A 19,900-nucleotide genomic window follows, 5' to 3' on the forward strand; every position below is an offset into this window, starting at 1 on the left:
GTTTAGCCGTTAATAATCTTTTTCTATAATGAAGAAACCAAGAATTTGAAGGAGTGAAGCAGGGAAAAGTGGTTCAAGGGAGTTGCCACTCTGAATGCTCTCAGACTAATAATGATCTCAGAATTTTTCAGAGATATTAAACAAGCTTTATTGTTTTACCAGTCTGGAAAATATTTTAACTATTATATGAAATTTAAGCATTTTTAACTCTGAGATTTTTTTAGTAATATAAAATTATCTATACTGAATTTTCTTTATCCCCTACACCAAGCTAATTATCTCATAAGAAAGATCATTTTATTTTTTTATAATAATTTCAATTATTTTATTTATATATCAAGAAAATGTCAAAAATTACCTAATGAATATACAATCAACTTCACTTGAGTAAACAAATCTTCATCAAGCAATTATACTTAGTTAACTGCATTTCTTTAAACCTTTAAACTGCATTTGTAAATTAAATACATTCCGTTTTAAACACTTTAAATGCTTGACCTTATAAGCAAAACCTTTCCAAGCTTTCAGTTCTCTTAAATATTGCAACAATTTTATAAGTCAAAAGTCAACCACAAATTTTTGTTTGAAAACTGTATGGTTATGTCTCAGATTCTGTAAAATGCTAAATTCTCTAAAACTGCAAACAGTAGTTTTCAAAAATGAATTACCTAAATTGATATAATATTCAATTTATTTAAATAGTGATAGTTCAGTTGCTCAGTCGTGTCCGACTCTTTGCGACCCCATGGACACCAGGTTCCTCAGTCCATGGGATTTTCTAGGCAAGAGAACTGGAGTGGGTTGCCTTTTCCTTCTCCAGGGAACTTCCCAACCCAGGGATCGAACCCAGGTCTCCCGCACAGTAGACAGATGCTTTACCGTCTGAGCCACCAGGGAAGTCCTTATTTAAATAAAACCACTCATTTTAAAACAATGAGAATTATTTAAGCATATCTAAAAGGTGTAGAATAAATTATGTGAAGCATTATGTTACAATTCTGGTTCAGAGGGAGATGTTCTTAGAGAAAGTTGAAGTTGTTAAGGCTTTGGAATTGTAGCAGGGAGAGTAAAGATATATCACGGATGGTGAAAGTAAGACTATGTAAAATGTCTTACAATCAGAATTTTTCTTTGATTTAAAAGGAAAGGAGTAAACAGAAGCATATGAAAACCCTGGCTCCTCCAAGATCATAGGGCAGTTGATTTTTCTGTAAATGTCAAAACAATTTTAAAAATGAACAGTTGCTTGTGTTTGTAATAGAACTTTCTCTGAAATGTTCTAGATGGTGACGGTATACAGGAGATCAGGAGTCCAAAACAGAGTGCATTCACAGACTTTTTGCAAAAGGTTAAACATTTTTCAACAGAAAGAAAATGAAACAAATCCTCTGAGAAAAGGATACACTTTAGAGTTAGAGTGTTATTATGTTGCTAATGAGATCAAGGTGTTTCTCAAGTCTCCATCAGCTATACCAAAATGTTTCATATATTGAATCAAGGTGATTGGGAAATAATGGCTATAAATTTACTGAGCTGTATTTAAATATTCATGTTTTCTTTTCATAGTAAGAAAAATTATTTTAATATAAGAATCTGTAAACATAGATTACATCTCAGTCTTTAACATTGGCATGGTAACTCCCATTTTATGGTTATATTATTTATTAAGCAGTTATTTATTGATGACTTTTAGGTGATTTTCAGTTTTCACTTATCATAAATGAAGCTTCAGTGAACATCCTTTTACATGTATTGAGCATATATACCTATAGTATATAATGGAATTGTTGGATTAAAGAGTAGTAGTAAACAACTGGCTTTCCCTGGAGAAGGAAATGGCAACCCACTCCAGTATTCTTGCCTGGAAAATCCCATGGACAGACGAGCCTGGTGGGCTATAGTCCACAGGGTTGCAAGAGTCAGACACAAACACAGCAACTAAACAACAAAAGTAAACAACTTCTCCAAACTGGCCGTGCAGATGTATACTCCTCGAAGTGTGTATAAAAGCAGCAACAGTTACCTTTAACTTCAAAAATTAAACTTGGATTACAGTCATTTTAACCACTTACAGGTAAACCAAGTAAGAACTCACCTCGTCCACTTCCACTACCACTTCTGCTTTGGAAAGTGTCGCCATTATCTGTAAGGCATTGTTTTAAGAATATTTAGAGAAAACACAGCTCCTCTTCAAGCACATAAAACATATAGCTATTTCTTTTCAAATACTGAGTAATTTCTCAGGATTCCTAGACCCTTAACCCACCCATCTCCTAATTCTATATTTAATTAAAACCTTTTTCTCATTTGAACATTTTGTTTAAACACTTCATTTTTTTAGGGCAATTTCAGGTTACCAGATATTTCCAGTCCTCACACCTGCATATGCCCGACCTCCCCATAATCAACACTCCCCACAAGAGAGGTATTTTGTTACAGTTGATAAACCTATACTGGCACAACATAATCACCCAAGTCCATGGTTTACATTACAGCTCATTCATGGTACTGTACAGTGTTTTTTATGTTTGCAAAAATGTATCAAGGCATGTCTCCATCATTATAGTATCATACAAAGTAACTTCACTACCCTAAAAATTCTCAATGCTTTGTCTGTTCATCTCTTCCTTGAACCCCTAGCAACCACTCATTTTTTCTCACCCCTCTTCTTATAGTTTTGCCTTTTCCAGAATGTCATACAGAGCTGGAATCATACAGTATATGGGCTTTTCAGATTGGCTTCTTTCACTCAGTAGCACATATTTAGAGCTTCCCCTGTGGCTCAGCAGTAAAGAATCTGCCTGCAATGCAGGAGTCACAGGAGACGCAGGTTCAATCCCTGGGTCAGCAAGATCCCCTGGAGGAGGGCACGGCAACCCGCTATAGTATTCCTGCCTAGAGAATCCCATGGACAGAGGAGCCTGGTGAGCTATAGTCCATGGGTCTGCAAAGAATCTGACACAACTGAAGTGACTTAGCATGCACACAGTACGCATTTTAGGCTCCTCCATGTCTTTTCAGGCTTGATAGCTCATTTTTTTTTTAATACCACAGTTGATTTAACTACTTTTAAACATTTTCATCAACAGAATGTGTTTTTTTTCACTTTCTCCTCAAATCCCCTCAGAATCCTTTCTTTGAAAGCAAAGGAAACTTCATTTTCCTTCTTCTAACTAAAAGTATAATTTATATCTAATAATAATTAACTGGTAGATAAGGAAGAAGGAATAATTCAGAGTACGAATTTTAAGAGGGAGGGAAAACTGTCCACGTTCTTTTTCCCTACAAATCTAAAAAAGCAGCGACAATCATGAGCCAATCTAATATACTTAAAAATATATATTAGGTTCAATAATCCTAGACCTAAAAGCATATGTAAATGATTAATATTCAGTAATAAATTCTATTTCTCACCTGCACCACGTAATGCTGATCTTCTAGAACCAAAAATGCCACCAGAGCGCTGGGTCCCCTCATCTTGTTCATAATTGCTATCTAGATTTCCAGATAAAAAATTTAGATTATGTTACTTTTTAAAACTTTTAAATCATGCAGTAAAACAGAAAGAAATCAATTTATGGTACCGAAAGTTAAAAAGATGCAAGATAAAATAATTTAAATTTAACAGGAATCATAGCGTTTTTGAAGTATCACACAGAAGGATTTTTCCATAAATTATTTCCTTCAATTATAAATTACTTTCTCAAAATTTTATTTAAATTATCTTATAAAAGTAGTCAGAGCTAATACTACACCAAAATATGATATAGGCAAATTAAATTACCTTTGAAAAACAGCACTGTTACTGTCCCTCAAAATTTCACATTACATAATCTTACTGCTTATTCTCCAGAATTTCATCACTTGGTACCCACTGCACTCAAATCAAACTTTATCGGTCTTAAACAGCAACCCACTGGATCTCTTCACTTTTTAAAAAGTGACAATTCACTAATCTGCTACACATCTATTAAATCATTAAATCTTTTATGTTTTTACTATTCTGTTCTCCTCCGTTGAGAGACATGCATTCCAAAAGTGACTTCAGGAGACAATATCTTAGCACCAAGGAAAGACGACTGGAAAAATTTAGGTAGAAAGCCACACTGGTATAAGAAGGTATAATGGGAGGCTGAGTCATGAGAATGCCACTTATTTGTAAGGTCAGCCATCTTTATCAAAGCTCTGAAATGCTTCACGGCATGTAATATTAAAGAACTGCATCACACAAACTGTTAGAAAGATTCATATATTCTCATTTAATCTATAAGGAATTACATGTGTCTATTTTTACATAGCATAAGTGATTATATACCAGCCACTATACTAAACTATTCCCATATAGTCATAACAATCTTATATGTGATAGGTGTTATTTTTAATAATTTCTTTAATAAATGAAGCACAATATTCGCAATCCACTACTAACTTGGACTTCCTAAACCAAATCCTCCACGGCAACCTCGGAAACTACCTCTTCCACCTCTTCTGGACGATCCTGAAGCTTCTGAATCATTTCCGTCTTGATAACCTATAATATTAAAACACAAACGACACAAAAACCAACAAAGCAATCTTGGGGACATGGTGGCCAAATTAATTTAAGACTTGCATAATTCAATGACTTTAATATTTTAAGCCATCAACAGATAGTTAATAAAGAGAAATGCTGTATTTGACCTATAAATGCTCAACTTTACCAGTAAATAGACAAAAGCTATGTTTTTTTAAAAAAAAAAAAAACCACTATTTGCTTTGCGAACAAAACCTAAAAATGACTAGAAAGAAAAAGTGACACCTATAAACACTGTGGTGTTGGAGAAAACTCTTCAGAGTCCCTTGGACTGCAAGGAGATCAAACCAGTGAATCCTAAAGCAAATAACTCCTGACTATTCATTGGAGGGACTGATGCTGAAGCTGTAACTCCAATACTTTGGCCACCTGATGTGAAGAACTGACTCGCTGGAAAAGACCCTGATGCTGGGAAAGATTGAAGGTGGGAGGAGAAGGGAACGACAGAGGATGAGATGGCTGGATGGCATCACCAACTCAATGGACATGAGTTTGAACAAGCTATGGGTGTTGGTGATGGACAGGGAAGCCTGGTGTGCTGCAGTCCACAGGGTCGCAGAAAGCCTGAGTGACTGAACGGAACTGAATGTCCTGAAAATGTCAATTAATTCTAACTGTTCTAATATGTCATTTAGGATCTCTGTTGCCTTACTGATTTTTTGTCTGGAAGATTTGTGTATACAAATGACCAATACACACTTGGAGAGCTGCTCAACATCACAGTCATCAGGAAGTGCAAATCAAAATCACAATGATACAGGTTATGTTGTGCAATACAGAGGATACAGCCAATGTTTCACAATAACTATAAATGGAGTATAACCTTTAAAAGGTATGAATCACTATGTTTTGATACTTGTAATTTACAAAATATTATATATCAACTATATGTCAATTATAAAAATGATAGATACCAGTTTATATCCATTAGAATGACTACAGTCAAAAAGACAAAAACTAACAAGTGTCACCAAAAGAAATGTACTTGAATGTTCAGAGCAGCAGTTTCAGAATAGTCCAAAACTGTACAAAATCCAAGTACCCATCATTAGCAGAACAGGAGAACAAAAGAACACTATATAGCAATAATGATCTTCAATTGCAACCAACAATAAGACAATCTCACAATTACATTAAGAGGAAGCTAGACACAAAAATATACTATGTGATTCCATTTATATTAAGTAGAAAATTTTTAAAAATTTATGCTGCTAGAAGTCGGAACAGAGATTATCTGGAAGGGCAGTGCTAAAGACTAAAAATGAGCATGAAAGGGGTTTTTGAGGATCTAGTAATTTCTACTCCTGATCTGTGTGCTTGGGAAAATAGAGAACCCAGGTGTTTCCAGTTACTGAAAAATCACTGAGCTGTATACCTTTACGACATATGCACCTACCTGTTCCTGTATGACATCATACGTCAACACAAACTTAGACACAGTTCTATTTATTTACACACACATCTGTTATTTACTGAGTAACACTGTGTCACACACAAATTTTCTACCTTCAAATGTATGCATCTAAAGAAAATAACCATCAGGGACACCCTACTAGACAACCTACACTAGTCAATAAACCAGGATCAAGCACAAAGAGCTGCAACTGGCTTTTCACTGCTTCACTTAAATATGAATTAAAATGATTTAAAGAAAACTGAACAGTAAGAAAGATAATCACTGTTCTGCAGAAAACCAAAAAATTTAAATAAGAACTATGTTTTAGGAACATTAGTGTCAAAACTGCTTGTTAAAGGGGGAAGGAAAGCAATGTTGAAAGAGGAGTCTGTTTCTTAACTAAATGTCCACCCCATCACTTCAGGGACCCCTGCAATTGCCATTAAAGACTCAGCTTACAAGACAAATAAGCCATCCCTCATTCACCACCAAATTCCTACACCCCCCTCACAACTCAACCAAGGCTATAGTGAAATCCACAGCAAGTCTCAGCTTCATTAGGAAGGCCTGCTATTCAATGATCTATTCAATGAGCCAATCATCTCTAGTAGGCAAGGGAAAAATATACCTCCAAGTTGCAGCAAAAACTATGATGTATCTGATGTATCTAGTGCAGCTCCAAACACTAAAGTTCTATCATAAATATATTTTCACACTTGTAGCAATTTTATAAGCTCACTGTGGTTTTTCGTGGATATTGTTGCTATTTTAACATGTCTGCCTACAGATAATCCAGAACTGAGCACTTTTATACCATCTCACCTCAAGTAGAGGCAGGATTAGCAAGTATGGTAATTAATCTACAATTTCTCCCTTCCCCCATATCTCCAATGTTCCTTCTCAGAGACAAAGACATTCCAGTTTATCTATACTGTGACTGACCAAGATTCACACAGTCCCACCTTTCGTACTTCATAGAACACTCTGGTGGTCTTAGGAAAAGACAAATCTAGTGACATCAGAAAGCAGGAGAGACACCTACTGAATATTAACTCAAATATTAACAGCATAAAGGATATGCCAAAGTGTTTTTCTTGAAAGGTTTTCACCACCAAAATTTTTCTTCAGCTCTTCCAAAATCAATTTTTCAGTTTAATTTCTGTCTTAAGTACAAGTTGTTCCAAAACATGGTCCTTACCGCCTCTCTTGGAAAACCCTCTGTTCCGTGTTTGATTATCTTCACAGTCATTACTAGACTCTTGAATAAAAATTTAACATGTGAATAGCATCTAAATAATTATTGAAGTTGTACTGTCACAAGAGAAATTACTGAGAAAAATAAATATATTCATAAGCTAACATATGAACAAAATTTTAAATTTTAAAATAACTATAACAACAAAATACAAACACATTATTCAGTCAATTCTTTTTAAAAATCACCTAATATACCTAAATACTGTTAACCATGTATCTGTCAAGTTCTGAGCACAGCCAAAAAATAAGAATTTCATAAATGTCATGAAACAGTTTCAGAAATATCTGAACAGTTGAGTAGTCAAATGGATCTCAGAAATGCATAACTATTGTATTTATAATGTCATCATTATTTCTGTAAATTATCTTTCTTAATAAACCTGAGACATTAGTGTTTTTTTAACATATGCAAACTTTCCCCCATCCATCCTAATGGAAGCATTTGGGGATATCCTGGCTTTCTGTTCTCAGTGACATTATTAACTAATATTACCAGAGTTTCTACATAGTAGTATGAGGATCACTACACTGAAGGATGACTAAAAAATACCAGGAAAGTTGGTTAAAAATAAATTATTAGAACCCACCCTAGAGAGATTCATTTTGAATGTGCAGAGTAACATCAAGGAATGAACAACTTTTCTAAATTAAAAAATTACACATTATTGATATAACTTTCAGTAATAACTTTAAGCTTTCTAGAAGATTCCAATAAAGCCATATTTGGAAAATAACAAGATGGTTTCAAGGAATCTTTGTACATATCACTAACATTTAGTACGAGAGAACTTTAGGTCCCAGTGATGACATATGTGGCCAAACAGATTAAAAACTATCAGTTGTTTATGTACAAAAGTACTAATCTACTCAATTAATATTGATTTATAATAAACAATGACCCACAGCTCTTGTTGCAGGCTCCTATTTGAGATGACATCAACAACTGACAATATTCCTGAAGAGTCATTTAATATCAAGACCACCTTCTCAGAAGCAAGATTTCATACAAGGGGGTTGAAGAGGAAAAAGAATTCTGGAAAGATTCTTAGAATAATCTGGAATAATGGAATTATTATTTGATGATATAATAATTCATCATCATCTGGAATAATGATGATGGTAGCATTTATTGCCATATATGAAAGAAAACCCACCTCACAAAACCTTTGGCCAACTGTTCTCCTAAAACAAACTTACAGTTATTTTGACCACACTGGGAATTAAAATAGGCTAATGCCAACTAAGGTCCGTCTAGTCAAGGCTATGGTTTTTCCAGTAGTCATGTATGGATGTGAGAGTTGGACTGTGAAGAAGGCTGAGCGCTGAAGAATTGATGCTTTTGAACTGTGGTGTTGGAGAAGACTCTTGAGAGTCCCTTGGACTGCAAGGAGATCCAATCAGTCCATTCTGAAGGAGATCAACCCTGGGATTTCTTTGGAAGGAATGATGCTAAAGCTGAAACTCCAGTACTTTGGCCACCTCATGAGAAGAGTTGACTCATTGGAAAAGACCCTGATGCTGGGAGGGATTGGGGGCAGGAGGAGAAGGGGACGACAGAGGATGAGATGGCTGGATAGCATCACTGACTCGATGGACGCGAGTCTGAGTGAATTCTGGGAGTTGGTGATGGACAGGGAGGCCTGGCGTGCTGCGATTCATGGGGTCGCAAAGAGTCGGACACGACTGAGCGACTGAACTAAACTGAATGACATTAGGAGAAGTTGGGTGAGGAGTACAATTACATTAGAGGCAAGCTGAAGGAAATCTTCTGTACTATTTTTGAAACTTTGAGTCAAATGATTTCAAAATAAAAAGTTATTTAAAAAGAAATAATCTCTGTAGAGTTAAAAATAAAGCACAAACAAAAATGAGATAATGATCCCAAGATTAGTTATAATCTATTAATTATAGAAAAATAATGTAATAACAACACATAAAACTTAGTATCCGTCTGACACTCTTCTAAATGAATTCTATTTTAACTTTTTAAATCCTCACAAAAACCTTATAAGGTGGGTAATATCCTCAATTTATAAACAGAGAAAAAGAAATACAAAGTTAAACATGCTTTTTTAAGATAATACAACTGACAGGAAGAGAAGGATCTGGGTCTCAAATCCTGGGTGTCTGATTCCAAAATCTGAGCTTATTGCTAAACTGGACCAGCTAAGGGACAAAAGATACAGGAAAAATAACCAAAAAATACACTATGTATCTATGTGCAGAGAAGTTATAAAGACTCCATAGATCAGTGGTTACCAAATGAAAGAAGCATCAGAGTCAGCAGGGAGGCTTTTAAATACAGGATCCAGGGCCTCACTCAAATTCCTCAATCAGGTTCTCTTGGGAAGTATTTTTAATTATTGTAGTTTATCTTCTGCTAACAATACTCTATTCTCACCATTTTCTGTATTCCTCCAAACCAGAGTATCAGGACCTTTACATAAATGTCTTTGTTCAGCAGTGATCCAGTCTCATGAATCCTTTTCCACTGGAAATACTTATTTGAGTCTGAATAAGGACCTACATGGGCTTCCCTGGTGGCTCAGAGGGTAAAGCATCTGCCTGCAATGCAGGAGACCCAGGTTCGATTCCTGGGTCAGGAAGATCCTCTGGAGAAGGAAATGGCAACCCACTCTAGTACCCTTGCCTGGAAAATCCCATGGACGGAGAAGCCTGGTAGGTTATAGTCCATGGGGTTGCAAAGAGTTGGACACAACTGAGCAACTTCACTTAAGGACCTACATGCCCCAAATTGTACTTATATATGAAAGTGAAATTTTGCTTCCTGACTTGTTCTACTATCCTCTTTTTCTTAAGGTAACACAGCATTCAAAAGTTGTACTTCATAGATTAGTTAAGATAGATGACAACAGCCTAGATTAGGAAGGCTGAATTCTTGGCTAAGGCTCTGCCTATACTGCTCTGATCACAAAGAGCCGGACACAAGTGAGCGACTGAACTGAACTGAATTGATAGTGCTTTGAGGCTTCCGTGGTGGCTCAGCTGGTAAAGAATCCACCTGCAATGCAGAAGACCTGGGTTGGGAAGATCCTCTGGAGAAGGGAATGGCTACCCACTCCAGTATTCTGGCCAGGAGAATTCATGGATGAAGCACAAGCTGGAATCAAGATAGCTGGGAGAAATATCAATAACCTCAGATACGCAGAGGACGCCACCCTTATGGCAGAAAGCCAAGAGGAGCTAAAGAGCCTCTTATGAAAGTGAAAGAGAGTGAAAAACCTGGCTTAAAACTCAACTTTCAAAAAATGAAGATCATGGTATCTGGTTCCATCACTTCATGGCAAATAGGTGGGGAAACAATGGAAACAGCGACAGACTTTATTTTCTTGGGCTCCAAAATCACTGCAGATGGTGATTGCAGCCATAAAATTAAAAGACGCCTGCCCCTTGGAAGAAAAGCTATGACCAACCTAGACAGCATTAAAAAGCAGAGACATTACCTTGCCGACAAAGGTCCATCTAGTCAAAGCTATGGTTTCTCCACTAGTCATGTATGAATATGAGTTGGACCGTAAAGAAAGCATAAAGAAAGCTGAGTGCCAAAGAAAGCTCAGTGCCAAAGAACGGATGCTTTTGAACTGTGGTATTGGAGAAGACCCTTGAGAGTCCCTTGGACTGCAAGGAGACCAAGCTAGTCAATCCTAAAGGAAGTCAGTTCTGAATGTTCATTGGAAGGACTGATGCTGAAGCTGAAGCTCCAATACTTTGGCCAGCTGATGCAAAGAATTGACTCATTAGAAGACACTGATGATGAGAAAGATTGAAGGCAGGAGGAGAAGGGGACAAGAGAGGATGAGATGGTTGGATAGCATCACCGACTGGATGGAAATGAGTTTTAGCAAGCTCTGGGAGTTGCTGATGGACAGGGAAGCCCAGCATGCTGCAGTGCACGGAGTTGCAAAGAGTCGTACATGACTGAGCAACTGAACTGATAGTTGCTTTATAAAACCGTGTTTAAATAAATCAGAGCTGGAACAGATTAAGACACTTAATTTTATTTTCTCCTTAACATGTATTCTAGACACTAAATTCTTAAGTCACTACAAAAAACAGTGAACTTACCTCTCCAGAAACCAGAGCTATCACCTTCTTCAAACTTGTTATTTGAAAAACCTACATGAAACATAAAATTAAACTTGCAAATTTCTGGAAACAATTACCTGAATCAAATGACCAAAAACCAATTTCTTCTGCAGAAGAAAGAGAAACAGAGAAACACACACCTTACAGGGACTGATAGTTATGATGTCCCTTTAAAATTGTATAAATCGCATACAACTATATATATAAATAGTGAATGAGAATGCATATACATTGTATGACAACTTCTGCCTTGTGTCAGTTTATTAAGATTAAAACACCAGCCAATCTTATATTACCTGAAATGTTACATATTCCTCCATATGTACATGAGTGAAACATGGGTATGCATGTGCGTATCTCACTATAACCACTATGTACTTTCTATTCAAAATATCAAATTTTTATGAATTTTATAAATTATACTCTCATCTGCTGGAGGACAACTAAATTACAATCCAATATCATATCATTTTTCCCTTCTCAGTATCAAGGAGATTCTGCCAACTTCTGTTTATAAAATTTTAAAAACAATTTCACCAAAGTCTGCTTTCAAATTTCTCATTTAATAAAACCTTGTGTCTAGATCTATGCATCTCTGGAACATATAGATGTAGCTCTAAAATTCACTTTAAAAACATCCATCAGTAATATTTCATACATTTTAAAAAATATGAGTCTTAATAAAATGATCTTTACTGAAGTGATACTCAGGGTACCTGAGTAACTACAAGTTACTTAGATAATGTAACTTAAAATTAAATGTCAATATGCAATGTCTATCAATCATGATCTAATTTAAATAATAAAATATATTAAATTACAGCTTCAGTAGTACAGACTAATCAATTACTCTTTGACAGACATTAAATTCATATGCAAAGTGTCTACATATCAAGTCATTTAACATCTCACGCTCAACAAAATCTCATGTCCCAGCATTAAACTCCAGAGACATTTAATATACAATTAGCATATAAAAAAGTAAGTATCCATATATAGAGGCCCGCCATATATGGCCTCTATATATGAATGAATAACACTTTTTCCTTAAGCAGATATATAATTTCAAAGTAAAGATAGTCCCTACAAAAAGATTATATATAACAAAACAGATTTTTTGGTTATTTTATTCATTTAAATATTTGCAATCTTTGAAGTTGGTTCAGAAAAGGATTATACTCTACTGCCCTCTACAACTGCCCCTTCCCCTCCATACACCTTTCCCAGAAAAGTCAAGTGCTGAGTCTCCAAAATGCTTGAGAAGTCTTCCATCTATACACTATTGGTTTTGATCTTAAACTCTATGTAAGTTCTACTTTATGGTTTTTTAATTTTTTTAGAAACAAATGCAAATTCAAAACTTCTACTGGTTCTTTTGGAGAAGGAAATGGCAACCCATTCCATTATTCTTGCCTGGAGAATCCCATGGACAGAGAATCCCATGCCAGAGAATCCCCCTGGCAGGCTACCGTCCACGGGGTTGCAAGAGTCAGACACAACTTAGTGACTAAACCACCATCACCGGTTCTTTGTTCAAGTAAAGATGGAAACTCAGGTTCACCCCAGAAGTGTAAGATAGATCTCTTGTTGCAGGAGCAGGGCAAGGAAATCATGAGTAGAGGAGAAAAGACGTGGGGTTCACCTGTGGGGTAAATCAATTTGATGAGATGCTGCAGCAAGTAGCACGGCTATTAAAAAGGAAACCAAACAAGAGAACTAAACAGAATAGCAAACATATCCAAAGCAGCATAAAGTTTTGCTCTAAACTATGATTACGAAAGTGAAAGCACTCCTTTGCGATCTCCATAAATTCTTGGGAAAGGCACACACTTCCTATGTATGTTAAAAGGAAACAGAATTCAAAGACTATAAGGTGTCACTTAAGTTTCAATTGAAAGACATCATAAGCAGATTACCTCTGTTTCCAAAACTCTTTCCAACTCCAAAACCACCCACTGTGGACGTATTCTCTCTTTTATTAGACTCACCAGGATCTGAAAAAGTTCAGATACAATTAAAAATTTTTAAAGTATAAAATCAAGTGTGTCATCAATAACTAGGAATTAAATGAATCTGTGTGGTAAGGGAACTTCCAAGGATGAGGAGAGAGTGTTACAGGAACTTATAAAATAAAAATATATCTGCAACTTCTTTTTTAAAAATTCTTACATTATACCAAACTAAAAACGTAAATATACTACTGCTGAAATACAGCTCTCAACTAGTTGCTATTTTACTAGAGAACTTTAACCAAGAAATTCAACTCTTCAATTGAACTCTATTCAACTCTGATCTTCTATATATTGAAACCTCACCCTGATAGATCCAGCTATTTACATTATACCTCTATGTGAAAGTCACTGCTAATGAAAACTCTATACTCTTGTCCTGTAATTATTCATTTTTTAAAAAAACATTTACTATTTATTTGGCTGCACCAAGTCTTAGTTGCATCATGAGAACTCTTAGTTGCAGCATGTGGGATCTAGTTCCCTGACCAAGGATCAAACCAGGGCCACTGGTATTGGCATAGAGTCTTAAGTCACTGGACCACCAGGGAAGTCCCGATTCATTTTTCTAGTACTTAATTCACTCTCAATCTACTTTTTAAAATTAGAATTAAGAAGGAGCTATATAATAATGAAAAAATGCTAAGAATACCACTTCCCTTTATCTCCCACTCCTTCATAGTATTTCCCTATATCAACCGTCTTAGTTTTATATCCCACTATACAACTCTGGACTTCCCTGGTGGCTCAGACGGTAAAGCGTCTGTCTACTGTGCGGGAGACCTGGGTTTGATCCCTGGGTTGGGAAGTTCCCTGGAGAAGGAAAAGGCAACCCACTCCAGTTCTCTTGCCTAGAAAATCCCATGGACGGAGGAACCTGGTGTCCATGGGGTCGCAAAGAGTCGGACACGACTGAGCGACTTCACTATCATGCAACTCTTAACACCCAACATTTTAATTCATAAAACAACTTCCCATCCTCCACACTGTGAACTTCTAATATGTTCTATTTCCTACATGCTATTCCTTCAGCATGACATTCCTTGCTTTCCTATTTTTCCTAGCAAAATTCTTACAAAAGCCTGATTCAAAACCCACCTCTTCGGTGAAGTCCTCCTTCAGTCCTCCAACTGTGATCAATTCATCAATCACATTCCCACAGCATACTATGTGTATCTCTTTTTAAGCAATACTTCTTTCCATGTGCTTCTCTACCACTAAATTAAGAATTTTGAGGGCAGAGTTTCTATGTCAAGCAGCACAGTTATTTAAAACAAACTTAAAGCACCCAAAACATCATAAATAGCCACTTTAAATTATCACTAGGATAATTATCACTATCTTGTGATTTTCACAAATTGTCTTCCCTACGTCTGTAATATCCTAATACAGAGGAGCTAAGAGATCTGTGAAACTCCTAATGCCACATGTAAAACTGTGTATATGCAACTATCAGTATTTTTATCATATTCTAAAAAAGCACGTGATTCAGGAAGTTAAGGCTTTTTAGGCCATACTTCACAGAAGATAAAAAGCTAGTCAATATATATGTTAAGTAATTAAAAGTCAATTTTAGAACCACGTTACTAAATATATCCAAGTTGTGAGAAAAAATACCATAGAGATTGAAACGAACTAGAATGTTAAACTGAAATCATTTGGGAAAGGTGTGGTTCTTCTATAAATTTCCAGGATTATATGCAATATTAAAGATAACTTTTTTCTTAAATATTATCAGAGTACAGTTAATTTACAATTTTGTGTTAGTTTCAGGTATACAAAGTGATTCAGTTTACATATATTCATTCTTTTTCAGATTTTTCAAAAATAACTTTTTAAAGTATCAATATTCACAGAGAGTTTTGATCAGAAATTTAATGTATTTAAATCTACAACATAACAATTCATAGTAAATCTCAGTGATGGTTTTCTCATTTAAAAAGGCTCTATTCAACAATGTTTAGAAGTCTGCATCAAAAAATATCGCTAGTCTATGTCTGACGCAGGATACAGCATGCTTGGGGCTGGTGCATGGGGATGACCCACAGAGATGTTATGGGGAGGGAGGTGGGGGGGGGGTTCATGTTTGGGAACACATGTAAGAATTAAAGATTTTAAAATTAAAAAAATAAATAACTTAAAAAAAATAAAAAAATAAATATCATTCTAAATTAGGATTTTAAAATATATCCAAACATTAAGTAGTTCCCTGAGTGTCATATTAAGGTATTTGTTACTTCTTAGTAGTAGCAAACAAAATTCACACTTGAATCGCTAAGCACAACTACATGGTCCAAAATATTAATGCCTCTTACTTAATATGCAGGCTTAAAAATAAAAACATATATATGCATCTTCAACAGATTTCATTAGCAGAAGAAATACATCAAAACATAAAATTCACACTTATGTTAACTCTATCTTAAAAAATTAAGTTTTCCAAGTAGCAAATGAAATACCATATACCAACTTTCAGTTGCCAATGAATAAAAATATATAGAAATACCAAAGTTTTTCAAAAAGTAACATTTAATATATTGAAGAATAAGTGTCATGTATATTTAAAACTATTAACCCTAGCTTACGGCATCCCATAAGAGAAATTTATTTAAAAATCCATATGACCATTTAAGGTTCTAATAATATTTTGTTGCACTATACTAAAATACAGTGCAGAATATTTTCAGCATTTTAATAACAAATCTAAAAATGGAATGGAGGGAAATATTTTGCTGGGTTGTTATCTGTCAAATCTAGTGCTGATTGCTCTAAAAGTGACAATAAAAACTTTGAATTTTGGGAAAACAACCTCTTAATACTAGCAAGCTAACAGAACTGTTTCACATACTGCCTTTTCTTGAAAAACATAAAACTTAAGAAAGAGGTCCTTCACACTCTAGTCTCTGGAGTTTCTCTCATTCCTCCCATGCCAACTGGCAACAAAAACCATCAACACATTAAGCAGCAGCTCTGGGAAGCAACTCTCTTTAATCAATCCACCCATCTAATCAATTCAACTATTTCCTACTATCTTAAAAAGTAAAAGAGTGAAAAGAATACTGGTATTAAAAAAAAATTCATCATCCCAACACAGTCTACTGTACACTAAGTTATATCAGATTTACCTTGCGCTAATCTGCCTCTTGAAAAACCTATATGCAGGTCAGGAAGCAACAGTTAGAACTGGACATGGAACAACAGACTAGTTCGAAATAGGACAAGGAGTACTTCAAAGCTGTATATTGTCACCCTGCTTTTTTAACTTATATGCAGAGTACATCATGAGAAATGCTGGGCTGGAAGAAGCACAAGCTGGAATCAAGATTGCTGGGAGAAATATCAATAACCTCAGATATGCACATGATACCACCCTTATGGTAGAAAGTGAAGAGGAACTAAAAAGCCTCTTGATGAAAGTGAAAGAGGAGAGTGAAAACTTGGCTTAAAGCTTAACATTCAGAAAACGAAGATCATGGCATCTGGTCCCATCATTTCATGGGAAATAGATGGGGAAACAGTGGAAACAGTGACAGACTTTATTTTGGGGGGCTCCAAAATCACTGCAGATGGTGATTGCAGCTGTGAAATTAAAAGACGCTTACTCCTTGGAAGAAAAGTTATGACCAACCTACATAGCATATTCAAAAGCAGAGACATTACTTAGCCAACAAAGGTCCATCTAGTCAAGGCTACAGTTTTTCCAGTGGTCATGTATGGATGTAAGAGTTGGACTGTGAAGAAAGCTGAGCACCAAAGAATTGATGCTTTTGAACTGTGATGTTGGAGAAGACTCTTGAGAGTCCCTTGGACTGCAAGGTGATCCAACCAGTCCATCCTAAAGGAGATCAGTCCTGGGTGTTCTTTGGAAGGACTGATGCTGAAGCTGAAACTCCAGTACTTTGGCCACCTAATGCAAAGAGTTGACTCATTGGAAAAGACCCTGATGCTGGGAGGGATTGGGGGCAGGAGGAGAAGGGCATGACAGAGGATGAGATGGCTGGATGGCATCACTGACTCAATGGACATGAGTTTGGGTAAACTCCGGGAGTTGGTGATGGACAGCCTGGCGTGCTGCAATTCTCGGGGTTGCAAAGAGTCAGGACACGACTGAGTGACTGAACTGAACTGAAACAGCCATAAAAGCCTCTATTCATTCCACTATTCACCTATTATAATAGATGGCTAAAGAAAGATACTTACCTCTGTTTCCCAAACTCCTCCCAGAGGCAAATCCGCTTCTCGTGAAATGATCTCTTCGAGATGATCCATCACCCATTTCTAAAGTAAATAACATTTGAACCAAGTCAAAATAACAAAAAAGTATCCTGGTGGTAAGCAAGCTTTAAACCATCTAAATGTGCCATGCACATGGCATAGGAGGAATTTTACACAGCAATGAGAAAGATGAGTAGACTAGCAGAAAAATGAGCTATGAATAAGAATAGGTAGTCCTCCAAAAGAAAAAACATTCTGACTAACTCTCAGTGATAATTAAAGATACTGAAAATCAAAAGAAGAATATAACTTTTCCCAACCATGACTGACTGGAACAGTTTGCTAATACAAATCTAGCAGAAGACCTAAATGGGCTTTCCTCATAGCTAAGTTGGTAAAGAATCTGCCTGCAATGCAGGAGTCCCAGGTTAGATCTCTGGGTTAGGAAGATCCTCTGAAGAAAGAAATGGCAACCTATTCCAGTATTCTTGCCTGGAGAATACCATGGACAGAGGAGACTGGCAGGCTACAGCCCATGGGGTTGCAGAGTTGGACATGACTTAGTGACTAAACCACCACCAGAAGACCAGACATTTCTTCAAAGAAGACATACAGATGGCCAACAAACACATAAAAAGATGCTCAACATCACTAATTATTAGAGAAACGCTAATCAAAAGTACAATGAGGTATCACCTCACACAAGTCAGGATGGCCAACATCAAAAAGTCGACAAACAACAAATGCTGGAGAGTGTGTGGAGAAAAGAGACCCTCTTACACTCTTGGTGGGAAGGTTAAATTGATACAGGCACTATGGAGAACAATATGGAGGTTCCTGCTGCTGCTGCTGTTGCTAAATTGCTTCAGTCGTGTCCGACTCTGCGCAGCCCCATAGACGGCAGCTCACCAGGCTCCACCGTCCCTGGGATTCTCCAGGTAAGAACACTGGAGTGGGTTGCCACTGCCTTCTCCAATGCATGAAAGTGCAAAGTGAAAGTGAAGTCACTCAGTAAGTGTCTGACTCTTCGTAACCCCATGGATTGCAGCCTACTAGGCTCCTCCGTCCATGGGATTTTCCAGGCAAGAGTACTGTAGTGGGTTGCCATTGCCTTCTCCAATGGAGGTTCCTAAAAACTACTAAAAACATAAGGACCATATGACCCAGCAATCCCAACACTGGGCATATACCCAGAGAAAAACATAATTCATAAGGACACATGCACACCAATGTTCATTGCAGCACTATTTACAAAAGCCAGGACAGGGAAGAAAGCAAAATTTTCATCAACAGAGGAAATGAATAAAGAAGATGTGGTACACACAGACAATGGAATATTACTCGGCCATAAAAAGGAACGAAATTGGGTCACTTGTAGAGACATGGATGTACCTAGAGACTGTCATAGAGAACGAAGAAAGTCATAAAAACAAATATCATATATTAATGCATAAGTGTGGAATATAGAAAAATGGTATGGATGAGCTTATCTGCAAAGCAGAAATAGAGACACAGACATAGAGAACAAATATATAGATACCAAGAGGCAGGGGGTGGGGGGAAGAATAAACTGGAAGACTGGGATTCATGTATATATACTATTGGTGCTATGTGTAAAATAGGTAACTAAAGAAAATCCTACTGTATAGCACAGGGAACTCATTGCTCTATGGAAAGGAAATCCAAACAAGTGGAAATATATATATAACTGGTTCACTTTGCTGTACAATAGAAACTAACATAACATTGTAAAGCAACTATATTCCAAAAAATATTTTTTTAATACCAAGACTAGTCAAGGACATAGGGAAACAAGCACAAATCATATACAACATTGAAACTATAAACTAGATCAATCTTGAGCCTAGTTTTAAAAGAAAATACTTTTTGAAAATATACTATTATAATTTTTCCTGTGGATATACTCACATGGTAACACAGATACACATAAAAATGTTTTGATAAGCACTGTCTATAACAGCCAAGAAAAACAGTCAAAGGAGAACAGATAAATTACAATCATCCACAGAACACTGTAAACATTCACAGAACTAAAAACATTAAACAAGTGACATTCTTCAATAGAATGTTCATAAAAACCGACCACATGGAAGGCCAAAATGTAAATTCAACAATTTCAAAAATCAGTATCACATACACAAATTTCTCTAATTGCAATGCAATCAAATTAAAAGTTACTAGAAGACAAATACTGTATATTTTTGCTTATCTGTGGAATCTAAAAAATAAAACAAGTCAACAGATATACAAAAACAGAAAAGATGAACAGATATAGAAAACGAAGTAGTGGTTTGCCACATGGGAGAAGGGTGAGGGAGGTAT

At 36.1% G+C, this 19,900-nt stretch overlaps 1 protein-coding gene across 1 annotated transcript in view; it reads right to left on the reverse strand.

Moving 5' to 3' along the window:
• The window catches only part of DDX4 (DEAD-box helicase 4), a 68,749-nt gene that overhangs the window by 27,121 nt on the left and 21,728 nt on the right, over window positions 1–19,900 (reverse strand). Inside the window, exons 3-9 of the mRNA XM_052659169.1 lie at window positions 17,543–17,620; window positions 13,250–13,327; window positions 11,313–11,363; window positions 7,168–7,227; window positions 4,430–4,531; window positions 3,415–3,495; window positions 2,096–2,143 (exon numbers count right to left, since the gene is read on the reverse strand). Coding sequence (XP_052515129.1) covers window positions 2,096–2,143; window positions 3,415–3,495; window positions 4,430–4,531; window positions 7,168–7,227; window positions 11,313–11,363; window positions 13,250–13,327; window positions 17,543–17,620 — 498 coding nt within the window. The remainder of the gene's footprint in view (window positions 1–2,095; window positions 2,144–3,414; window positions 3,496–4,429; window positions 4,532–7,167; window positions 7,228–11,312; window positions 11,364–13,249; window positions 13,328–17,542; window positions 17,621–19,900) is intronic.

Source organism: Budorcas taxicolor, chromosome 20 (genome assembly GCF_023091745.1).
Source record: "Budorcas taxicolor isolate Tak-1 chromosome 20, Takin1.1, whole genome shotgun sequence".
NCBI classification, from domain to species: domain Eukaryota; kingdom Metazoa; phylum Chordata; class Mammalia; order Artiodactyla; family Bovidae; genus Budorcas; species Budorcas taxicolor.